This window comes from Argentina anserina, chromosome 4 (assembly GCF_933775445.1).
Source record: "Argentina anserina chromosome 4, drPotAnse1.1, whole genome shotgun sequence".
In the NCBI taxonomy this organism is placed as follows: Eukaryota; Viridiplantae; Streptophyta; class Magnoliopsida; order Rosales; family Rosaceae; genus Argentina; species Argentina anserina.
The window spans coordinates 10,042,858-10,064,194 of record NC_065875.1 but is presented as its reverse complement, the minus strand read 5'-3'; the positions used below and the strand labels follow the sequence as shown (position 1 = coordinate 10,064,194).

At 38.3% G+C, this 21,337-nt stretch overlaps 3 protein-coding genes and 1 long non-coding RNA gene across 7 annotated transcripts; 2 read left to right on the top strand and 2 right to left on the bottom strand.

The window, feature by feature from the left end:
- Positions 1 to 2,327: 2,327 nt before the first annotated feature.
- LOC126791478 (protein FAR1-RELATED SEQUENCE 5) lies at positions 2,328 to 4,751 on the bottom strand. Its single transcript, XM_050517938.1, has 4 exons — positions 4,718 to 4,751; positions 4,042 to 4,466; positions 2,950 to 3,167; positions 2,328 to 2,592 (listed from the first exon to the last, which is right to left on the bottom strand). Coding segments are annotated over exons 1-3 (630 nt in total). The 5' UTR covers positions 4,719 to 4,751; the 3' UTR covers positions 2,328 to 2,592; positions 2,950 to 2,963.
- A 590-nt stretch (positions 4,752 to 5,341) lies between these two features.
- Positions 5,342 to 8,565, bottom strand: LOC126791439 (protein FAR1-RELATED SEQUENCE 3). Its single transcript, XM_050517895.1, has 3 exons — positions 8,414 to 8,565; positions 7,224 to 7,786; positions 5,342 to 5,856 (listed from the first exon to the last, which is right to left on the bottom strand). Coding segments are annotated over exons 1-3 (759 nt in total). The 5' UTR covers positions 8,415 to 8,565; the 3' UTR covers positions 5,342 to 5,661.
- LOC126792147 (uncharacterized CRM domain-containing protein At3g25440, chloroplastic) lies at positions 8,445 to 14,072 on the top strand. Its single transcript, XM_050518631.1, is given in 7 exon segments — positions 8,445 to 8,453; positions 8,657 to 9,022; positions 9,183 to 9,231; positions 9,234 to 9,392; positions 9,395 to 9,437; positions 9,439 to 9,556; positions 13,247 to 14,072. Coding segments are annotated over 7 exon segments (1,107 nt in total). The 3' UTR covers positions 13,610 to 14,072.
- A 356-nt stretch (positions 14,073 to 14,428) lies between these two features.
- On the top strand, positions 14,429 to 17,134 carry LOC126791173 (uncharacterized). 4 transcript variants are annotated; one of them, XR_007671800.1, is made up of 4 exons: positions 14,467 to 14,622; positions 14,787 to 14,850; positions 14,987 to 15,798; positions 16,713 to 17,134. It is a non-coding gene; the product is annotated as an uncharacterized LOC126791173 (long non-coding RNA). The 4 variants fall into 4 exon arrangements; XR_007671797.1 differs by lacking the exon at positions 14,467 to 14,622 and adding an exon at positions 14,429 to 14,447 and having other exon boundaries at positions 14,787 to 15,798; XR_007671799.1 differs by having other exon boundaries at positions 14,465 to 14,622; positions 14,787 to 15,798.
- Positions 17,135 to 21,337: the final 4,203 nt, after the last annotated feature.

Below are 21,337 nucleotides of genomic sequence, written 5' to 3'. Positions count from 1 at the left end.
CAAAGAAAAATCATCACTTCTCCTTTGCATTCAAGAGCCAAATCTCTACCAAAATACTACCTCAAACATCCTTCATCAAAACAGCAAGCCATTCTCCCTCATATACAAATTTCATCTCCACCGAAATCACCATTGAAGACACACATCCAAGGTTCCTACAACGTGTGATTCTCGCAACTCATCTCAACGGATTTGTTCGTTTTTGATTTTTTACAATACTTGTCTATAAAGATTGTAGTATGATGTTTGTGTGGGATGTATTAAGAATCGAAATTTTCAGATTGTTTTATTGGATTTTTGGATCTTTGCCAAATTGATAGTTTCCTATAATTAATGAGTTTGTATTTCTATTGTTGTGTTATAATTATCTTTCTCATACTTTTAGATAATTTTAAGATATGTGCATATGAATTTAGTGCTTGGATGTAGTCCCTAAGATTGTGTTTGAGTACTAGATTCATCAACCATATTGACACAAATCGAATCATGCCCTAAGTAAGTTCGGTTTTTGTTGATTAAAAGTGGTAAAAATTCTAGAAATTTGCATGTGAAACCATGGTGGGTGATGCCATACATGAAACATGTCTCAAACAAAGATTTGGTACTTAAATGTAAACTTATTTGATTTCTACTCTTAAGTGTTATTGAATTCGATTTCATGCAAATTTAGATTAGGCCCTAAGTCAATCTAAATGTTAATTGAAATCTTGCATGATTAGATGATCCTCTAAGGCTCTAATTGTATTGGTGTCTAAAAAGTATGTAATTGGTTAAATTAGAATGCATGATAGGTTTGAACTTGTAATTATGTGGTGTAATGGTAAATTTGGTTTAAATTTATTAAAGAGAAGTCGATCAAGTAAATAGTAATTTAGGTTTTATTTTAGTAGTTAATACTCAAGCTCAAACCCCTCATTATTTGTTAACACTAAAAGTTTAGAGTTCCCTTCAATTCCCCAGAAAAAACGATATCTGCTTATTCTATATTTTACATGGTTTATTATATACGTTTTAACGAACGCTCTATCAAACAACCAAGGGCGGCGCTCCTATTAGGGTTTCTCTCATAGTTTACTTTAGAGTTTTTTTCACAAACAGTCCCTTAACTCTGGTGTACCTACCAATGTGATACCTCAACTCTTAATCGTACCAATGTGATACCCAGACTCTAGTATTGCTATCATTGAAGTACTTCCGTCAGTTTTTTTCAACTTCTCCGTCATCTTGGTGATGTGGCAAGTCCGTGAGGCCCACAAAGAGGGTTAAAAGACAAAATTAACCCCATATGAGAGGAGCATTGTTTTTCCCGCCCTTTATCTTGAGAAAGACACCCAACAATTCCAATTTTGGCGCCAATTTTCCCTCCCTACTCCTTAATTTGTGTCTCTTATCTAAACTAAAGAACTACCGCCAACCAGTCGACCACAATCTGATAAAACCTAGATTAATCTCATTTTCTATTTTTACCCTAGCACTTGTTAAACTAATAGAATAAATATAGAAATTTATATGGAACATCTCATTTCCACAATCTCATAAGAATATAGAAACACATAACTTAACGAAATTCAAATACATGTTTAAGTACCATTAGTTGCCACCTTTTATGTTGATCTGCCATGCTTTTTGCTTGTAAGAACTAATGATACTTAAACATGTATTTGAATTTCGTTAAGTTATGTGTTTCTATATTCTTATGAGATTGTAGAAATGAGATGTTCCATATAAATTTCTATATTTATTCTGTTAGTTTAACAAGTGATAGGGTAAAAATAGAAAATGAGATTGATCTAGGTTTTATCAAATTGTAGTCGACTGGTTGGCGGTAGTTCTTTAGTTTAGATAAGAGACACAAATTAAGGAGTATGGAGGGAAAATTGGCGCCAAAATTAGAATTATTGGGTGTCTTTCTCAAGGTAAAGGGCGGGAAAAACATTGCTTCTCTCAGATGAGGTTAATTTTATCTTTTAACCCTCTTTGTGGGTCTCACGTACTTGCCACATCACCAAGATGACGGAGAAGTTGAAAAAAACTGACGGAAATACTTCAATGATAGCAATACTAGAGTCTGGGTATCACATTGGTACGATTAAGAGTTGAAATATCACATTGATAGGTACACCAGAGTTGAGGGACTGTTGGTGAAAAAAACTCTTTACTTTATATATTTCACCTTTCAGCTTCATCCTGCTCACCAATAGCTATGTCGTTCGTTTTTTGATATAAATAAATAAACGTAGAACAGTAGAACCATGAAGCATGTTCATCCGCACATGTTTCACCGTCAAGACTGTGACTTGAAAAAAATAGCTGAGAAAACACTGAAGACCCATAATTTCCCAGTTCATTAATTTGCTCTATATACATAGCTTTAGAAGCCAAACTATTACAACTGCCATTAACTGACATACACAAAAGCTAACTTCTGCTGTGGGAGATTAGATACCCATGCAGCAGCACCATATCACCACAAATCCACAGCTAGGCATCCCTTGCAAACTTGAATATTAACATCATTTCCTGTTGGAGGCCTTGCATATCAATGGGATACAGTCTGCTTGTTTTCTTTTTTGTCTCTGTTTTTCTTGTTGCCTGCACAGAGATGAAGGGGGGAAACACATAAACATATTTTCTATAATGGTTCTTACGCAGTAATGCTATATATTCCGCAACTTTATAAGGTACCGAAAGACTATTGATTTAGTATAAGTTAAATATGATCTCGCATTAGTAATTATGGAGAAAGAGAATGACGTATTGCTTTCGTTTCACTTCCAGAATCTAAAAAGAAAAGAAAAAAAAGCATAGCAACCCAAAATGTAGTCAACTACTCATGTATAACTCACGCAATCAAGCATGCTTACCAAACCAATTACACATACCACAAAACTTAAAAAATGGGAACACAATTGGATAGAAACCGAGCACTTTAAACAATAAGGTACTCACTCTAGTGGTGGAGGCTATCCTCGTTGCATAAGCTCAACATCTATGGACTCAAATTCTTTAAGATTATCAACTACGTTTCTCACTTTCAAGGATAGCTGGTCATTATACTCTTCAACAATTTTCATAAATGCTGTTAGCTGTTCCTGATATGTTGTACACAAGCGTTTCTTATTTCGAAGCTCTGCAGATAATTCTTGAATTTTCTTATCTTTCTCATCCTGTAGCAGAGAGCATACACACAGAAAAATGAAGTGAGTCATGCTTCATGTTTGACAAACAAAGCTTTCATACAATACGATCATACAATATTCAATAAGAGAAATTTAATCTTCATCTGGCTTCACCACTTAGAAGAATCAAAATGTGCATGACTACACACAAGTAGTCTATTTGCATTAAGCATTTCATTTGTAGTGTTAAATAAGGCGGTGAATGTATATACTGAGTAGGATAACTAGCATGAAGAAGATGGCAAACAAATATTAGGGCTAGTTATCAGAAGTTATGAAGCTCATGATTTCCCTACATTGCTTCCATGCTGGACATATTTATCAACTAAGTTCAAGGATGTACTAGAGTCTAGAGATGTCACCATACGTCTTAAATCATAGAATACTAGAGTATAACAGAATACATTGAAATCTAAGTGGGTAGCATTTTTTTCCATCAATAAACCATACGTCTTAAAAGGTATTACCAAGAAATCTCTAATTCAAAACTGTTTCTACCAAGTGTAATAAACATTGGGTTGTGAGAAAAATATTTAATTTTCAATACTTGAATACATATAAAGAGATTTTCTGTCCCACAATAAAATGCTTAGTATTTTGCAGATATTTCAGTACAATCTTGTTAAACAGAAACCACAGTACTCCTACACTGAGTATCTGCTTATATGCGACACACACATACATGGAAGATCATTCACACTTAGGCTAGGCTAGGAACATAAAAATTGTTTCTAAAAGGGAAATACAAGTCAAGTAACAGCATATCAAGTTGCCACATGCGAGACATATGATAATCCCCAGAATTGAAAGTTCAATAAACAAGAACTGGCATATATTACTAAATATGCATAAAAACACTGACCATTGTTTGACGTGCTTCGCGTGGAGACACCACAAGTGAATGATTATGTTCCTTAACAAATTTAGTAACCACCCATTTACCAGATTTATCATACTTAACATGAATCATTGCCTTACAACCTTCCCTTGTACTGGCTCGAGGTTTTCTGATGGGTCCACATTTACCTCGAATACTAACACAGTGGCCTTCCTTATTACAGCCAAATCGACGAGCAAGAATCCTACCATCTCTTTCGGATCGACGACACGACATGACACGCATGACAAATCCAACACGCCTGGCGTAGTCATCATAAAACATCTTTGCAGCATCTTCAGAGTCAAACTCCATACCTTGGTATGGTTCTAAAATGGGCTCTCCTTGGTATGCAATCAGTTCCTGTCGACAACAAGTCTCCACTGCTCTGATTTCCACATCTGAATCCACTGCCAACCAAACCCAAATCACAATAAACATGATGCTGAGTTCATTACATTTCACAGAAACATACTTGAATTTCTTTCATCAATTTATCATTCAATATCAATAAATGGAGTAAAGCCTTTGTTAAAAGTCTCAAACAGAAGCAGTTCAAATTTCTCAAACAATCCAAAAACAAAAGAGAGAGGACCCAATACGCGTAACAACAAACAGAGCATAGAGAAATAAGAATGAGATAGGACCAGGAACCACTCACTTGTATTGGGGGGATGCAAACTGGAGTAACAGCTTCAAAAAGACCCAGGAGTGTCTCTTTGGCGTTACGCTGCGCTCCTTTTTATAGGCAGAAACTAATCAGACGGCATGCCGTTTCGATACCAAAACATTATAGCAAGTTAACACTATTATGTTGAGTACTAATTGACGATTTTCTAATTAATTATTAATTAGATATACTTTTCGAGCACATTATTTCTTTTTATCCGTTAGATTTCATGTCTATATAAACAGATTACTTCTATAAATTATCAGTCAATTTAGTGATAGATAGTAATCAAATTATAGCTAGTTCATAGCTAGTTTGAACTTTGAAGTCAAAGAAAGAACTCGGATCTTTTTATAGCTTTCATAATATACCGTCGAACATTAGTTTAGTTTTTGTGTTTCACACTGTTTGGGTATTGGTATGCACCATTTTTTCAGTTTACAATTGCTGCAATTGATGATTGTTTTATCTATTTTATAGTTAATGATTGCTGTTTATTTAATTTGATTTCATTGTTTTACAGATATTCTCACTCTGATAATCATCAACAAGAGAAATACTTTAAAACTAAAACGACATATATTCTGCTATACAAAATAGGGATTAAACATCCCTTGGGACATTCTAATACCTTTTGCATTGCAAGCAAATTGGTAAGGATGGCCCAGGTAAACTGTACATGCATTCAAGAAATTTCCTACTGAACATGTGCTGTAGTCTGTAGACAACAAATTATGCAAAGCAGTCGAATGAATGCCATTGACCCAAATATGCCAAACTACAAAACTAGCTAGTTACTATACCTAGGTGAAGCACAAGGCATCATAAACCAACACTTAAAACCAAAACAATGTCTGCTTCATCCTGCAGCAATCCCCACAACATAGCTCGTTTCTATGCTTCACCCAAGGTGCTTTATATTGCCGAAGAGCAAACTATCTATAACCTTGCTGCTCTTTATTTTCAATCTCTTTCACACTATCAACTATGTGTTGGATCTTCTTTGATAGGCTCTCATTGTGCTCTTCAATATGCTCAAATATTAGGTCAAGATGTCTTTTATATGTTGCTGCACGTTTCTTCTCTACAGCCAGTTGCTGGGATAGTTCCCGAATCTTGTCATGTTCATTCTGCATAAAAAATACTAACAGTGGTGAGAATGTAAACTAACACCAGCATTTTGGTCATTTTTAGATACAAAAGGAAATAATGATTCTTGAGACTTCAAGGTCACTGTCGGAGTTTCTCACACATGAGAAGAAATAAATCACTAATTAAAGAACCCACCATTTGCGTTTTATACGAAAATGAAACTGCATTCTGAAATATTTGGCGTTCGGTAATATTTTAATACCCATATTTTCATTTTTGAAATTGAAATTAGGGTGTGATTGTGTAAATGGGTTCCTTAATATATTTCTCAAAATGTAGAAAATGTGAATTGAAAATATTTTGAAATTTTACAAAGAACCAGTAAAAACAACAATTTGACGTTTATACTTTTTCATGTTCTCATTTTCATTTATAAAACTTAATTTTGGATAATATTTTTTAAAACATTATTGGACAGGCCCAAGAATGATAACTGATCAAATAATCTGAAAAGGAAAAAAATGAATATTTCAATTTAAGGAAACCATATTAAGAGGATGCTTCTTTAGCTAAGCTATTAACCTTTCTTGTTTGTGAGTACACTAAATAAAAATATGGAGTATACAATCTATAACAAGACATGGCAGAACCCAATGAGTGGCATTGAGTATGTCTGTTGCCCCCAAACAACTACGATATGGTAAAACTAAGTTTCGAGAAAATAAATTGTAACAAGGACTAGCTGAAAAGACATTTAAACATACAAAGAGCTAATGGCATATTGGAGAAATAATATCAATTCTTGGCACAATACCAAACTAACGGAAGATAAGGAGATATCATAGTAGCTTCTCATATTTGTACACAAAAGAACAAGTCGTTGAGGAGTACCAAGTATCCAAACCAATTGTACATCTTCTAGGAGTCAGGCTAGTATATAGAAAACTCATTTTTACAATAGTATTGTGAGAGATGGAAAGTACATAATAACTCAACTCAATCTAGAGAACCAAATGAAACCCAAAACAAAAGCATGATTTCAAAGGGGATAAACAAATTTCCTTTCTAAAGTGAGTATCTTCAAGGAAAATTACAATGAACAGAAGTTATACTATAGAACTTGCTTAATATTGACATCTTAAATTACCATACCACATCTTAAATAAGTTGCAAATAACAGAAGTACTGGGGGTATGACCAGGCAGTGTTCAGTGTTCACCTGGTCGGTACCTGATTATGGAACTGTTTATCAACTACCATTAATAATAGATCCAAGTGTGGAAAGAAAAATTTCTACATTGGTGATGTTCTAGTTGATAATATTATAAAATGGTATCTCGGGATTATTCGAACGTACAATAATGAATCAAGGCCCAATAGCCAAAGATGAGAAAAAAGAACTAACCGGATATTGATCATAAATGCAATCCCTTCTGCCTTTCCCAGGTGACAAGGGATGTGTATGCTCCTTCACAAACTTTGTGACGACCCATTTTCCAGAACTTACTTTTCTCACCAAAATCATTGCTCTGCAACCAACCCTGGTCTCTGCTCTTTGCCTTACGATCTTTTCACGCTTGTCAGGCATTCTATAACCCTCCTTATTACAAACAAGTGCACGGCCAATGGCAGTTCCATCCCGCCTTGATCGAGAGAGTTTGCTCACACGAATTATGAATCCCACATGAGTGGCATATGCATTGTAAAATGCATGAGCAGCTGCTTCGGTTTCAAACTCTTGACCAACATATGGCTCATCGGCTGAAACAACTGATACTACAGGAATCGCCGATGGAATCATATTCCTTCCAGAAGAATCCAGAATTAAATTATCTTCCTGACCGAGATGGAATGCTCCTTCAACAGAACTTCCTCCAGTTTCATTTTCATCACCTGCTCTACTTCCTTCCATGTCAGCAGAACTGCCGACGACCTCACCATCAATATCACCATCAACTGTAAACTCCACTGCAGTCAAAAGAATATTTTTCAATACTTTTGTCTTGGCGCACAAATACCATACGGTCGCATAGTACAGAAAAACGTGTATAGATCAAAATAAGGTATCCGGCATTGAATTAAAAACAACAAGAGTTAGCAGATAAAGCTTATTTCTCTATCTAGGTTCCTTGTCTTGTAGATTACGCATTTATTATTTTTAAGCTACATTATCTGTATAATTTTGAACAAACTGACCAACATTCTTTGCTTAATTGACTAACACCCGACCAGAGAAGAAGAAATTAACATGTATGTTGATGTTTTGTTATGCCAAATTGGCTACACAAAAGGAATGAAACAAAGATCCAAGCATAACCAATAGGCAGCTGAAAATTGGCATAGTTGAGTGGAGACAATGATCAGTGACATTTCAAGACTCTTTCCTACATAATCAAACTCCCAGGGTCTAATAATCACCGAATAAAATCAAAAACAAAATAATCGTCACACATATATTCGCAGCCGGAGTGAATTCCAATCAAGGTTATACTCTACAGAGCCAGACCACCCAATGATTCTTAATCGAACAGATGAAACCCTAAGTACTTGAGAAAATTAAAATTTAAAAAATATTATGATAAGAATTCGTCTTACTGTAATTGGTTCCGACGAGGGTGCCGGGTGGATGACGATCGTACGCTTTCGCCGCAGAGAGACAGGGAGAGACGACGACGGGAAGGGGCAAAGAAGGAGAGGGTTCAGGAAATAAAGATGGGGACTCAATTTCACCTGACGTGTTGCAATACTATTGGCCAACTGAAGATATAAAAGTCAACATTATTGGCTCAAGCAACTGCTGCCTTGGCACGTGGATAATTGTGTGGGCCCCGCTCGAAGCTGAGAATCATAGGGAGTGAAGATAAATGGCGAGAGCGTTTGATAGGACCCCCAGAGCTAAGGATTGCTAGGTCGGGGGTTGGAGTTGTACGCGGTTTGCGTCCAAGTGGTTGGTGGGTTTTGAGAAACATGAGCCACGGGTCGGTGGGATTGGTGATTTATCAAGGGAAACCCGAAATTGATGCTCCGAATAAACACAAGTGGTTGAGCAAGAAGAGGTTGAAGATGAAGAGGAAGAAGGAGAAGCAGCAGAGGAAAGCAGCCAATAGGAGGGACCCTCGTCGCCTCGGCATCAAGGGGAATAAGAAGAAGAAAGGGCACGGGTTTGATAATGCTGATGATAGAATCAAGTACAAGCTTGAAAAGGTGACTCCTCTACTAACTACTATCTGATATTTATGTGCTTGTGAAAATGTAAATGCAAATTATACATTTGATATTATAACCTTTGATTAAGCAAAGCCTTCTTAATCAGATCACTGTTGATTTATTAATAAATTGTAGTCATTGGTTGGTTCTTGTTCAGGCCAGAGTTAAGGAGTCTTTGCTGATTGAGAGACTTAAGCGGTATGAGATTCCAAGGGTCCTGTGGTTCAACCAAATTATCTGACAGGTGGGGAGCGGTTTTATATGAACAAAATGGCCCAGAAGAAGTCTAACTATGCTCCGGTTGGCAAACGAGGTATTTTCGGTGGTGTTATTCTTAATATGCATATGCATTGGAAGAAACATGAAAGCCGTGTAAGCCTGGCCAAGTACATGAGTATGCACAAGAAATTGCTACTGAGTGGGGGAATCCCAATTCAGATAGTTGGAGATGATACCATTATATTTTATCGAGGAAAGAACTATGTGCAGCCGGAAGTAATGTCCCCTGTAGATACTTTATCGAAGAAAAGGGTGAGTTTTAAGCTTTCTCTACATATTTCATATGACAGTTCTTTTATTTTATTTTTTCCTTAAGTATACAATTTGAAGCTTTAAATCGTCGCATATCTTTTGAGTTCATATAATCGAGTTCAAAGAATGATAAACACTAGTATTGCACTAGGATCTATTCCAGTTTAGTAGATTTTTTTCTCTGTAAAATATAATTGGGACTATTCTGGAAGCTCTTCTTAGGGCCATAGGCGGCCAGGTTTTGCCTTTCTGGGTGAAATGCCAAACCCATTGAAATTGAATACCCGACTTCATGTTGGGTTTCCAGTCCATGTGTTTTTCCTAAGATGGTTTCTTAGAGTATGGTGTTCCGATAAGAATAGGGAATCCTTATTGATGATGGTTTACATGTAGAAGGAAGAGGCTTTACACCAAACCACTATTAGGAATAAGATTCTTATTTGGTGAGGAAACATGTTTGTCCTTATGGCTATATAAGGAGGGGTTATGCTCTAGGTTTAGACATCACAGAGACAAAGAGCAAAGTGTGTTCCATTCTCGGTTAGAGGGTGAGAGAGGGCACAGAGGAGAAAGATAGGAAGAGAAGTCATTGTTTTCTTAGTCTTTTTTGTGTATCCATTATTAATATAGTGGAAGTGTGTTTCTGTCCGATGGATGTAGGCAAAGCTATTTGCTGAACCACCTTAAATCTGTGTTCTTGTGTTCCTTTTCTTGTGGTTGTTTCTCTTAGTTTGCTGTGCTTGTTCTGTTTTCTCTGACTAACTTGTTGACCGATTCACTACAAGTGGTACCAGAGCCTGGTTGAAGGTTGGGTTCTGCTGAATCAATGTTGTCAGAATGGCTGATGATGTGAAAGGCACAATGATTAAACTCACGCACAAGAATTGGGTGACGTGGAAGCTAAGAATGGAGGATATCCTGTATTGTAGGGATATGCATGAGGCCATAGAGGGTGTGGCTGCAAAGCCAACCAATATGACTGATGAGAAGTGGCGAAAGTTGCATTGGAAAGCAGTTGGTACGATAAGGCAATTGGTTGATGATAGCGTCTTTCACCATGTGTCGAAAGAAACTGATACGGAAGAACTCTGGAAGATATTGGAGTCTCTCTTTGAGAAGAAGTCTGTTGCGAAGAAAGCATTCCTTATCAAAGAGATGGTCAACATGAAGTTTGATGATGATACTGTGGCTGTGCACTTGAACAATTTCCAGAATGTGACCAACCAGTTGTCGACAATGGGTATGAAGGTTGATGATGAGCTACTCGCATTGTTGCTGCTAGGAACTTTGCCGGATAGTTGGGAAACTTTCGTGGTGACTTTGAGTAATTCTGCGTCTAATGGTGTATTGTCTATGGATACCGTTAAGGATAACATGCTTAACGAAGAACAAAGAAGGAAAAGTGTTGGCACAGACAATGAGCACGCAAGAGTCCTTTATGTGAAGGGTAAATGCAAGAATTCAGGTCAAAGGTTTAGTGGTGATTGTCACTATTGTGACGAGAAGGGCCACATGATGCGGATGTGTCGAAAGTGGAAACAAAACAAGAAGAAAGGCAAGTACCAAGAAGATAATGGCTATACTGCTTGTATTTCAGATGTTTCGAATGAGCTTCTCACTTTACAAGAGTGTCTATATGTGAGTGACAAAGGTCATGATTGAGTCGTGGATACGGGTGCAAGTTGTCATGTTAGTTCCAACTTGGAGCTTTTTTCTACACAAGGCATGTGGTTTTGGGATGTTAAAGATGGGCAATACAAAGCTACTCTAAGATTTTGGGAATATGAGATATTTGCATCGAGACTAATCTGGGTTACCATATGACATTGAAGGATGTGAGGCACGTACCGGATCTACATGTCAACATACTGTCTGCAAGTGCTCTTGACAAGCAAGGTTTCCACCAGTTTATTGGTGATGGAAAGTGGAAGCTTATGAATCGATCGTTGGACATTGCTAGTGGAGAGTTTTGTCGTTCCTTGTACAAGACACATAGCTTGGTGTATAAAGATGACTTGAGTGCAATGGGTGATACTTCTTCGGACATACGGCGTCATAGTGACGACCATATAAAGAAGAAAGGCGTTCTGGAAAAGTGGTCTCAAATGTCATTTTCCAACGGGTTTTCTGACCAAGGTGAAGATGGTCAAGAGTTGTTCCACCAACAGGGACATGGTAATGAGTTGTTCGATAAGGGAGAGCTGCATGCTCCAACCACATAGTTTTGCATCAAGTCAGCTTGGGCGGACTCTCGGTGATGGAGTCGTGCCGGTGTACCTCCCTCATGGTATGGAGAGGGAGATTGTTGGGTTTTCAGCCCATGCGTTTTTCCTAAGATGGTTTCTTAGAGTATGGTGTTCCGATAAGGATAGGGAATCCTTATTAATGATGGTTTACTTGTAGAAGGAAGAGGCTTTACAGCCTACCACTATTAGGAATAAGATTCATATTTGGTGAGGAAACATGTTTGTCCTTATGGCTATATAAGGAGGGTTATGCTCTAGGTTTAGGCATCACAGAGACAGAGCAAAGTGTGTTTCATTCTCGGTTAGAGGGTGAGAGAGGACAGAGAGGAGAAAGATAGGAAGAGAAAAGTCATTGTTTTCTTAGTGTTTCTTGTGTACCCATTATTAATATAGTGGAAATGTGTTTCTGTCCGGTGGATGTATGCAAAGCTATTTGCCAAACCACCTTAAATCTGTGTTCTTGTGTTCTTTTCCTTGTGGTTGTTTCTCTTGGTTTATCTGACTAACTTGTTGACCGATTGACTACACTTCAGTCACGTGATTTTATTTCCTTGAACCATGATTGCGATTGACTACCAGACGTCCTCCTCAATCTTTCTGATGTGGCGGAAACACAAATGTATAATTGCTACTTTTTCTCCAGTTTATCTGCATTCTTCATAAAAAGCTTTCCTAGAAAATGATTTGACTTTTCTGGTGCTTGAAGTTGTTAGTATCTGATATTTCCTCTTTTTTTTTTGAAAGGGTATCTGGTATTTCCTTGACCCTGAATAATTTTGCATTTCATCCTTTATTAATGGGTTTAACTAGCCCAACACATACATTTTCGTCCCATTTTGAATTCCATCAGTGGCGTAGTTGCAAATATTAATTTTGATACTGGAAAATGTGAGTACAATTTTGGTTAATGAGTTCCATGAAATTAAGTTTTCAAAGGTTAAGCTATAGTGGTTGATAGCAACTTGAATTTATAGTGGAAAATATTTTGATACTGCAAAATGTGAGTTAGGTTAGGTGTTCCATGAAATTAAGCTTTCAAAGGTTGTTATAGTGGTTGATATCAACTTGAATTTATCATAGCTCTTAGTATTCCTGTGGATTAAACACCTTAACAGTTGATTTTGAGGTAACCTTACTCTTCAATTTTTCCTTAAAAGAGTGAATGATGTAATTTCTGTTAAGCTACTTTGATAAACAGAGGTTAGCAGGGTTAAAGATCATTACTCTTAAACTTTAGGGAGTAGAATGCAGCAGAATTTTAGGAGTACCTTTTACACACACACACACACATGTATAAAACATAGGTCAGCACGGTTTGTAATGCCTGTTGCGTTCAGAATATCTTTTAACTGAATTCCAAACTTCTTTTGTGCTGAGTTGCTTGTTTAATGGAAGTTGAATATGTGCGTTGCTCATACCTCTAAGCATTTTGCGCTGTTAATAGGCACTGGAGAAATCCAAGTATGAGCAATCTCTTGAGTCTGTCCAGCATTTCATTGCTATTGCTGAGAAGGAATTGGAGCTCTATTACAGGCACATCGCACTTTATGGTGACCCAAGTGATAATATTCCCACTTCAGATTCTGCTAGTGATTTCTTTTCTACAGGTCTTCTTGAGACAGAATCAGACACAGATTCAGACCTGTTAACAACTGATGATTTCAGGGATGACAACCAGTGTTTTCAAAGGCGACGCCGAGGCGTCGCCGGTGCGAGCTTTCGTGCGGGGCGACCGGAAAACGCCTCGCTTGTCCAAACCAGGGCGAGCTGCTGGAAAGGCGAAGTAAAAACCGTCGGGGCGGTCTGATGCGGCGGGAGGCGACGGCTGATGCGGCGGGAGGCGGAAGATTTTCTGGGTTTTCTTCTTTCCTTTGGTCAAACCGACGTCTTTGACTAGTTTTTTTTTTTTTGCAAGATCACTTAAATAATGGAAATTTTCTGTGTTTGCAACAGAGTATACTTCAGTCCTGGACATGAATTAAATCAAAATTTTGGGGTTAGCAGGGGCAGCAAGTTGTATCAAATCCATTTGCAGAACCCTCATGCACTGAATTTGAAGAGCCCTCCACTGAGTTGGCATCCTTTGCTCATTCTCTTGTACCAACAGTATTCTTATTAGCTTTGTTTTTCCTAAGAGCTGTCCTCTTCTCTTCCCTGGCTTTTGCAATCACCTCCCTAGGGGGGGATTTCAGTTTCACTCTCTTTTCCTTTTTCTGGTCCGAGGACTTCACCTTCTGTTCAGCTTTTTTATCCAATGGGAATTGTCCTTCCAGCTTTTTCTGTCATTGGAACGAGAAGCCAATGATTTCCTTTGGTCAAACCAACTTGTAAGGCAACGGGTTTTGGTCCCGCTATTCGGAGAACAATCCTATTTAATTCGACACAAGAAGGGGTTGTTCTCAACCATATTTTAAATAAAAATACCATTTATATATATTTATATGTATTTAATTAAAATCTTTATTTATTTTAACCTATATATATATTCATATCTTATTTATAAACATATTACATTAAAATAATATATGTTGGAAATGCGGTCGCCTTAGGTCGCCTTAGCACGCCGATGCTCTCGCCTTATGAGGGTTCCTCACATCGCCTTCGCCTTCGTTTTTGCCTTTGAAAACATTGATGACAACTGATCAGTAAGTGAATCAGACTATAATACGTTGGCGTGATCAACATCTTGGTTTGGGATAATCTTTTCTTTCCTTGACCCAAAAAATTGAGATATTGATCTTTTCAGTTCTTAACTTGGGCAATAGATCTGGAAATATCTGATTTTTGGGAGGTTCAGATTTGGCCAAGTCATATTCTATGGTCTGTTTTGGTCTCTTTATAAAATATGCTTTCTTTTTTTGAGTATTAGTATATCCTAATTTATGTTTGTGGGAATATTTCAAGGAGATGGGATCTGGGATTGTATTTTTATGTTGTTTCATTTCACGGAAATTAATCTTGTGCTGGTGTGTGGTTTGATGTAGGAAGACTTTTTGAAATATTGATCAGAGTGCCAATCGGAAGATGATCTGATACATGCATAAGCAGGTACCCAAAACATGTATGCCAGAAAATGGTTGCTTGATTCTCATAAAATGACAACTATACCAAAATATGCACTGCTGATCAAAAGTCTAGAACTCCAAGTTTTACAGTCTCAAAATATGTGGTATTGCTGTTTCAGTTTCTAAGACCCTGGAGTCAGTGGGGTCATGAATGACCATGGCATACATGTGTTGCAACTCTTTTCCTGAATGATATAGTAAGTGGGGCTTCTCCTGTTGGTGTAACATTTCTTCGATTGTTTACAACATCCAGTGATGCAGGCCTGTTAACCAATGCTTGATGTTCTTTGATGCTAATAATAAAGTTTATCAGATTGTCCCTGAATCAGTGTCATGCTTGTTTAGTAGATATGTATGGTTGAGCTGGGCTCTTAGAGGAAGCATAGGCTTTTATTTTAGAAATGCCTGTGGAAGCTTGTGGTTCTGTTTGGGCCTTTAGGGAGCAAAACTTGATGCTTGCAGAATTCATGGGAACGAGAAGATGGCTGAGAGAAGGACTGCTGAATAATGCAGGGGAGTGAGAATTGGACCTGATGCGCTGTTATCCAATGCTTTCGCTTAACGTGAAAGATGCAATGATTCTTACAAGAAATGATGAAATATTATGTATGGGGTTGAAGACAGCCAGGTTGTAGCTGATTGAGATTGGTCCATCGATTATACTTATATTTAGTACGATCCCCATGTTGCCAGTTGGATAATACCAAACACATTATGGTTTACTTGAGTAAATATGGTCTAACAGAAGATAAACGAGTTTGAAATGTATGAGATTGTTTGTCTGAAAGATGGGAACTAGAAGAGGGGTTGAAGCTGCAGATGAACAGTAATCAAAACGGCCAATAAGAGGGAACCAGATCGGCTCAGGGTCAAGGCGAAGAATCAAAGGCAGAAATTTGCTAATGCTGAGGAGAATTTGAAGTTCGAAAGGGTAAGCTGATCAGTTTAATTATTATCTTTTATATGATATTGTGCTTGTCGATGTGACCGTTTCTCTGTCTTTAAATCTTAGTCACGGCTGTACTTATAGTTTTGTTTTTTGGTCCAGTTTTCTGAAACCTAGCAAGCCACAAATAACTATAGTACATCCAATCCAAGTTTAGGTTTTGGGAAGAACAAGCAGTAGATGGGCTTTGGTCTGCTCTCTGGCCCTTGTCATTTGGAGACTTCAACCACTAGTTATTAAGTTCGAAGGCTGCACTCACTTGATGAAGAGTTTTTGCAGTTTAGACTTCAGCAGGTCATCTTTAATGCACCCAAAAAGTCCACTATTACTCCAATTGTGGGTTCTATATTTGTCCCGTCTTTAATTTGATTGGTACGCATTTTAGCCCCCAAAGTAAATATTTTATTTATTATATCATTAAAAAGTTAACCTGTAGAGTAGCATTGCTGTAAGGGACACCACTTGTTTTCTAGTTGAATTATTGGGTTTTCCCTTTGTTGCTCAATAGTATTAGTAGTGCTACTGGGAACCTTACTTCATGCTTGGTTCTTCTGTAATATACAATTATCTGTAGATCTCTCTTCTGAAAAATAAGCACTGGTTGTTTGCTGCGAGTGAGGCACCGCCTTTCACTTACTAGAGTCTAGAGGCAGGATTACCACTGGCTGCGTATGTAAGACCTGAGGCTGCCCTTCTTCGTCTTGTTTGGGTATAGTGTGCCGCGTATCTGTGGCCTGCTGTTAAATTGAAATTTCTCCTATTCTGATTCAGGAAAATGATGCATTTTCTGTTCAGCAATTTTGTAAGATTGTAAGAAGAGGGTAGTGGGAGATTCTGTCATGCCATGTTTTCTGAAGCTTTTTTTCTTTAATTTATAAATCATTTGTTTGGTTTAACAGGAAAATGAAGGCTGAAACCCTCAGGCATTGCAGAAAGGAAATGAGCCACATTGCCACAAGTTTGCTTTTTATTGGAAGAACCTCAATTCAGTTCTTGATAGTGCTACAGGAGACTACGACATCAGAGAAGCATAAAAGACCAGTTGTGAAAACTTATTCTTGCTAGTGATTTCTTTTCCGCACGACATCATTAAGAGGTATCATTAAGCCACGGTGCGGAAGAAGACAATAAATAGGTGAATCAGATTCTCATGGTGATGGGAGCCTTTGTTCTTTCTTATTTTATTTTGATGAACATGGTGATAAGAGCCTTGATTCTGATGATGAAGCGAGCTCTCCATGAGGCTTAAGAACACGTCAAATATTTGGAATTGTTAAAGAAAATAAAGCATACAAGATAAATTTGATCAAAACATCACTTTTGTTTATTCCTTGTGCACTATGATTATGTCGATGCTGTTTCAGGATGAAACAATTGTGTATTATTGAATGATATGGGGGCCTATATATAGGCATTATAAAACCACAATCCCGTAGGATTCGGAGTCCTAATCTATTACGAAGATGCTAATCTATCTCCTAACAGGAAACCTATTAGGCTAGGACACACACAAGGGTAGAATAGTAATTCTCTCGGAACACTCCTTCTTGTGTCGCATGCCTAGGTTGCATGGTGCACACATCGTTGCCTCGGTAAAAACCTTGTCAAGTAAAATAAAAACCTCTTAGGTAAAAACAAAAACTTGATCGAAGGGAAAAAGAGCACAACGCACCGTCTACATTTAATAGCATCATGTGAGGTAGACTTCCCCTGAAGTTTACGAAACAACTCCTCCTGATTAGTGCCATAATCATGGAGTACAAAGAACAACGTATACAACGTTCATTACATGCTTCTCAAACGTAGTCTTGAGCTAATGATTAATCATTAATCTAGCCGCACATCCTTAGATCATTCATGCTATACTTAGCCAAACTTAGATCTTAGGAAACAAGATTGCATAACAACTCAAAACAAGAGTTTGCAATGAAAATCAGATTCTCGGATAGAATGACCTTCACTCACTTAAACGGCCATAACGTCTTCGTCAAAATAGGTATCAGCGAACCGTAAAATGTTCTGAAAAGTAGACACCCGTGGCTTTCCAGTGACATAAGGTTCACAACCTCATCCGATCGGACCAGTTCACAATGCTCTGTCTAAGTTGACTGACTTGCAAATTTCCGGACAGGACTGTCCTACTTTATTAAAATGGCCATAACTTACTCAATATGATAGCTATGAATGAAAGGTTGATATCCCTGGAAAGTAGACACATAGACTTTCCAACGGTACCAATTTCACCATATTTCATCGAGCGAGCTGTCCTGTAGGTCTCGTTGAAGTTGACCTACGAAACTGGACAGATTCTGATTTGTCACATTTAATGTGTCTTTCCCGAAAAGAATGGGGGAATGGACCAATGAAGGACTGATTTTGGTCCAAGACGGAACCGTACGCATTCTCTACGCTACCAGTGTCGACTGCTACACCAAGGCGTACGTTGATGTTGCTGGAGCTGCTGGCGGCGTTGGTGTGGATAGGATTTGTGTTGGTTCACTAAGTGTAGAACTAAACCCATGTCAAAGAAGCAATGCAAGTCCAATGACAATGCATAGGCGCATAGTTAATCACGTCATAATGAAAGCAATAGTGTCCCAAAAACACTAACATGTATGAATGTATAGCTCATTGAATATCTTCATCATCTATACTTAGACGGAATAGAGAATCAAGAATTAGCTTCATATGAACACATATGGGTATGAGTTCTTGCAACCGATTGTACTACGTTCTCTTGAACGTCGCAATCTGATTACATAAGCTCTCCGTGGTCTGGAGGCATTTAAAGTCCCTCGGGCACTCTCATATCTGCGTCAAGATCCCTTTACAGATATTCTATGACCACTATCATATGCTGCAAATCAGTTTTCATGGACACTACTACTGATCAAGTAGCGGAAAGCAATTATGTCCATAACGAGAGAATATAACTGATCGTAGTCAATACTAGGATAATGAGACAATTTTTGCACCATAAGTCCTGCATATATCGCATGACTTCATCTTTCTCATTACACTTACGAACAACGACCAACATAACAAGTCTAGTTCAGCCTGTATTAATTCTTTCCACTTCGGTCAAGTTGCTCATCGTTGATGCTTTACAACGGAATAAGAGCAGAAGAGAATACATCATCAATCATGGGAGATCAATCCATTAAACACACGTGCGCGCTGTATACAATCAATTCGTGAGATTTCTATTCTTCTCTAACATCAACAAAAGGAGTCTGTAGCGTCCCACAGAAACTTAGTTGATACACATGTTTAGAGAATATCTCTTGATGATGGGTAAAATACTTGTGCCTACGCAACTCGCTTCTTTCTGGTTTTGATTCCAGAGAATAATGGTCTCTCCCTCATCTAGGCAGGAGCCAAGACCGAAGCTATGACCCTTACTAGTCCATTTTTGCGTTTGCCGCCCTTGTTTTGTGGTGCAATACCACGGGCGCCGACAACACCACAGCGTACGATGGTGCCATCGCCGGCTTCCTTCCCACTGTCAGGGATGGTGCCAACGGTGCTAGGACCAGGTCATATGAAATTCTCTCATATTCTGAGAGTTCCAACCTTACCGGCACATCACAGCATTTATGTGCGATCTCGTCACTTTCGCAATATCGGTAAAGTCATTGAGCATCGAATCTTTGACTTTCTGGAGGTAGATAATGCGTTGCACATTTGCTCACTTTGAGTAGTACGGGATCTTAATGAGACATAGTGCCACACCACGTCAATTCCTGGCGTTAAAACCGGAATTGGAGCATTCCATATCTCCCCCTAACGACGGGAAGTATGTCTCATCAAAGTGACCGTCTGCTAATATCGCAGGATAGAGATCAACGATTGTAGATTAGAAATAGCGGACAAGTGTTGGTGATTCATAAATCGTAACCAACCAGAATACTTAATCGTTTCAAGCAGACACATTGAGATAACTACAATAGAGGCACATAAACAACTTTAACCAAATAGGCGTTAGTGAAAAGAACGTTGGGACCGTATCCAGTGACCATCTGGTACGCACTAAACTCTTGACAAGTTATGGGTCTGAAACGAATAAGTGTCGTTGCATGCAACATCATTACATATCCCCATGCAAAAATCGGCAGGTTAGTACCCATAACCAAGTCTGAGCTCTGCGACATCGTGCAGTGAATGAACATGAGGAATAATATGTTCAACGACGATCCCAGTAGATAAGCAAAACGAAATCATCAAAGTCGTGGAGGTGAACTCTCCAACGATATCCAATCAAATAGATTTGAGAGGATGGGAAGGGTGGTGAGCCCTTAGTATGATGATCATAGCTAAAAACTTTAGCGAATGCAGCGTTTCTTGTGGAAAGCAAAGCGACGTGTGACCAACGCGTCGATGCTCTTAACCTATACCATAAAAATACCGAAAAATGTCCGTATTCGATTGGATAGGGTCCACTAATGTCACCTTAAATACTTTGTAAGAATGGAATGTTCTCGGTTGGAGCCTTAGCAAATAAGGACTTCCTTGAAATCTAGCAAAAGAACAAGCTTTGCAAAATGAGCGATGGGCATCAGAGATTACCATGGAGGCATTAGAAAACACGGAAGGCATCACAAGCACCACCGACGGCCTTAATGCCATGGAGCCGCCTAAATAGGCAGGCTCGGCCTCACCGTGTATGGCACGGATAGGCTCGGCCTCACTGTGTGGAGCATGGGTGAGGTGGTCCTCCAATCGCTTCGTGAACATGAAAAATAGATGATCATGTGAATTTCAAAGAACTCGAATCATCATATCTTGTTCAAAATGACCAAAAATTGATCATGTCAAAACCGAGGAGACAGCAAAAACGAACCCATGATTCAAAGAATTTTGAGTTACATAAAACTACTGCTGCAGGCAAGCAAAGTTATGTCCGCAGGCTAACAAAGTTGCTGTCTAAGCTTGAAAAAGCTACTGTCAATAAAATATGACAGATTTATTCCTCTCCATTCTTAACACAAATATCAAGATGAAAATCCATCATTGGCATGTATGGCCTTTAAAACTTAGCAAGGCACGAATATATAGAACACAATCTCCGCACGAGATCCGTAAAACAACTACCTGCGCCGTAGGACAGTGTGGGTGGTTACGCAATTAGCAAGACACTCGATTTCACGGCGGGACATTCTCAAAATGAAGATTAAGAGAGTCAACAACGCGGTGAACTTCTCTAGACAATACGCCGTATGATATTGTAAGAGGGGGGATTGAAACAAATGTGCAATCTCATCGAGTGTATCACATTGCAATAGAACTACATTCTTCAACTCAGGAGTTGGAAAAACATGGTATTGGAGCAGTTGAATACCAAACAATTTGGGTGGTAAAAACCATCCAATTGGTGCGGGTGGTTACCAATAATAAAATCATTTGAGCTATGAAACGACTTGGAGAAAACCGGAAAATTAACCGGAAACCATGTCAAATTAACTTAAAACCGGGTGAATTTTGGACTAGGAAAACATAGCAGCAAGAACTACTGAGATATGCCGGA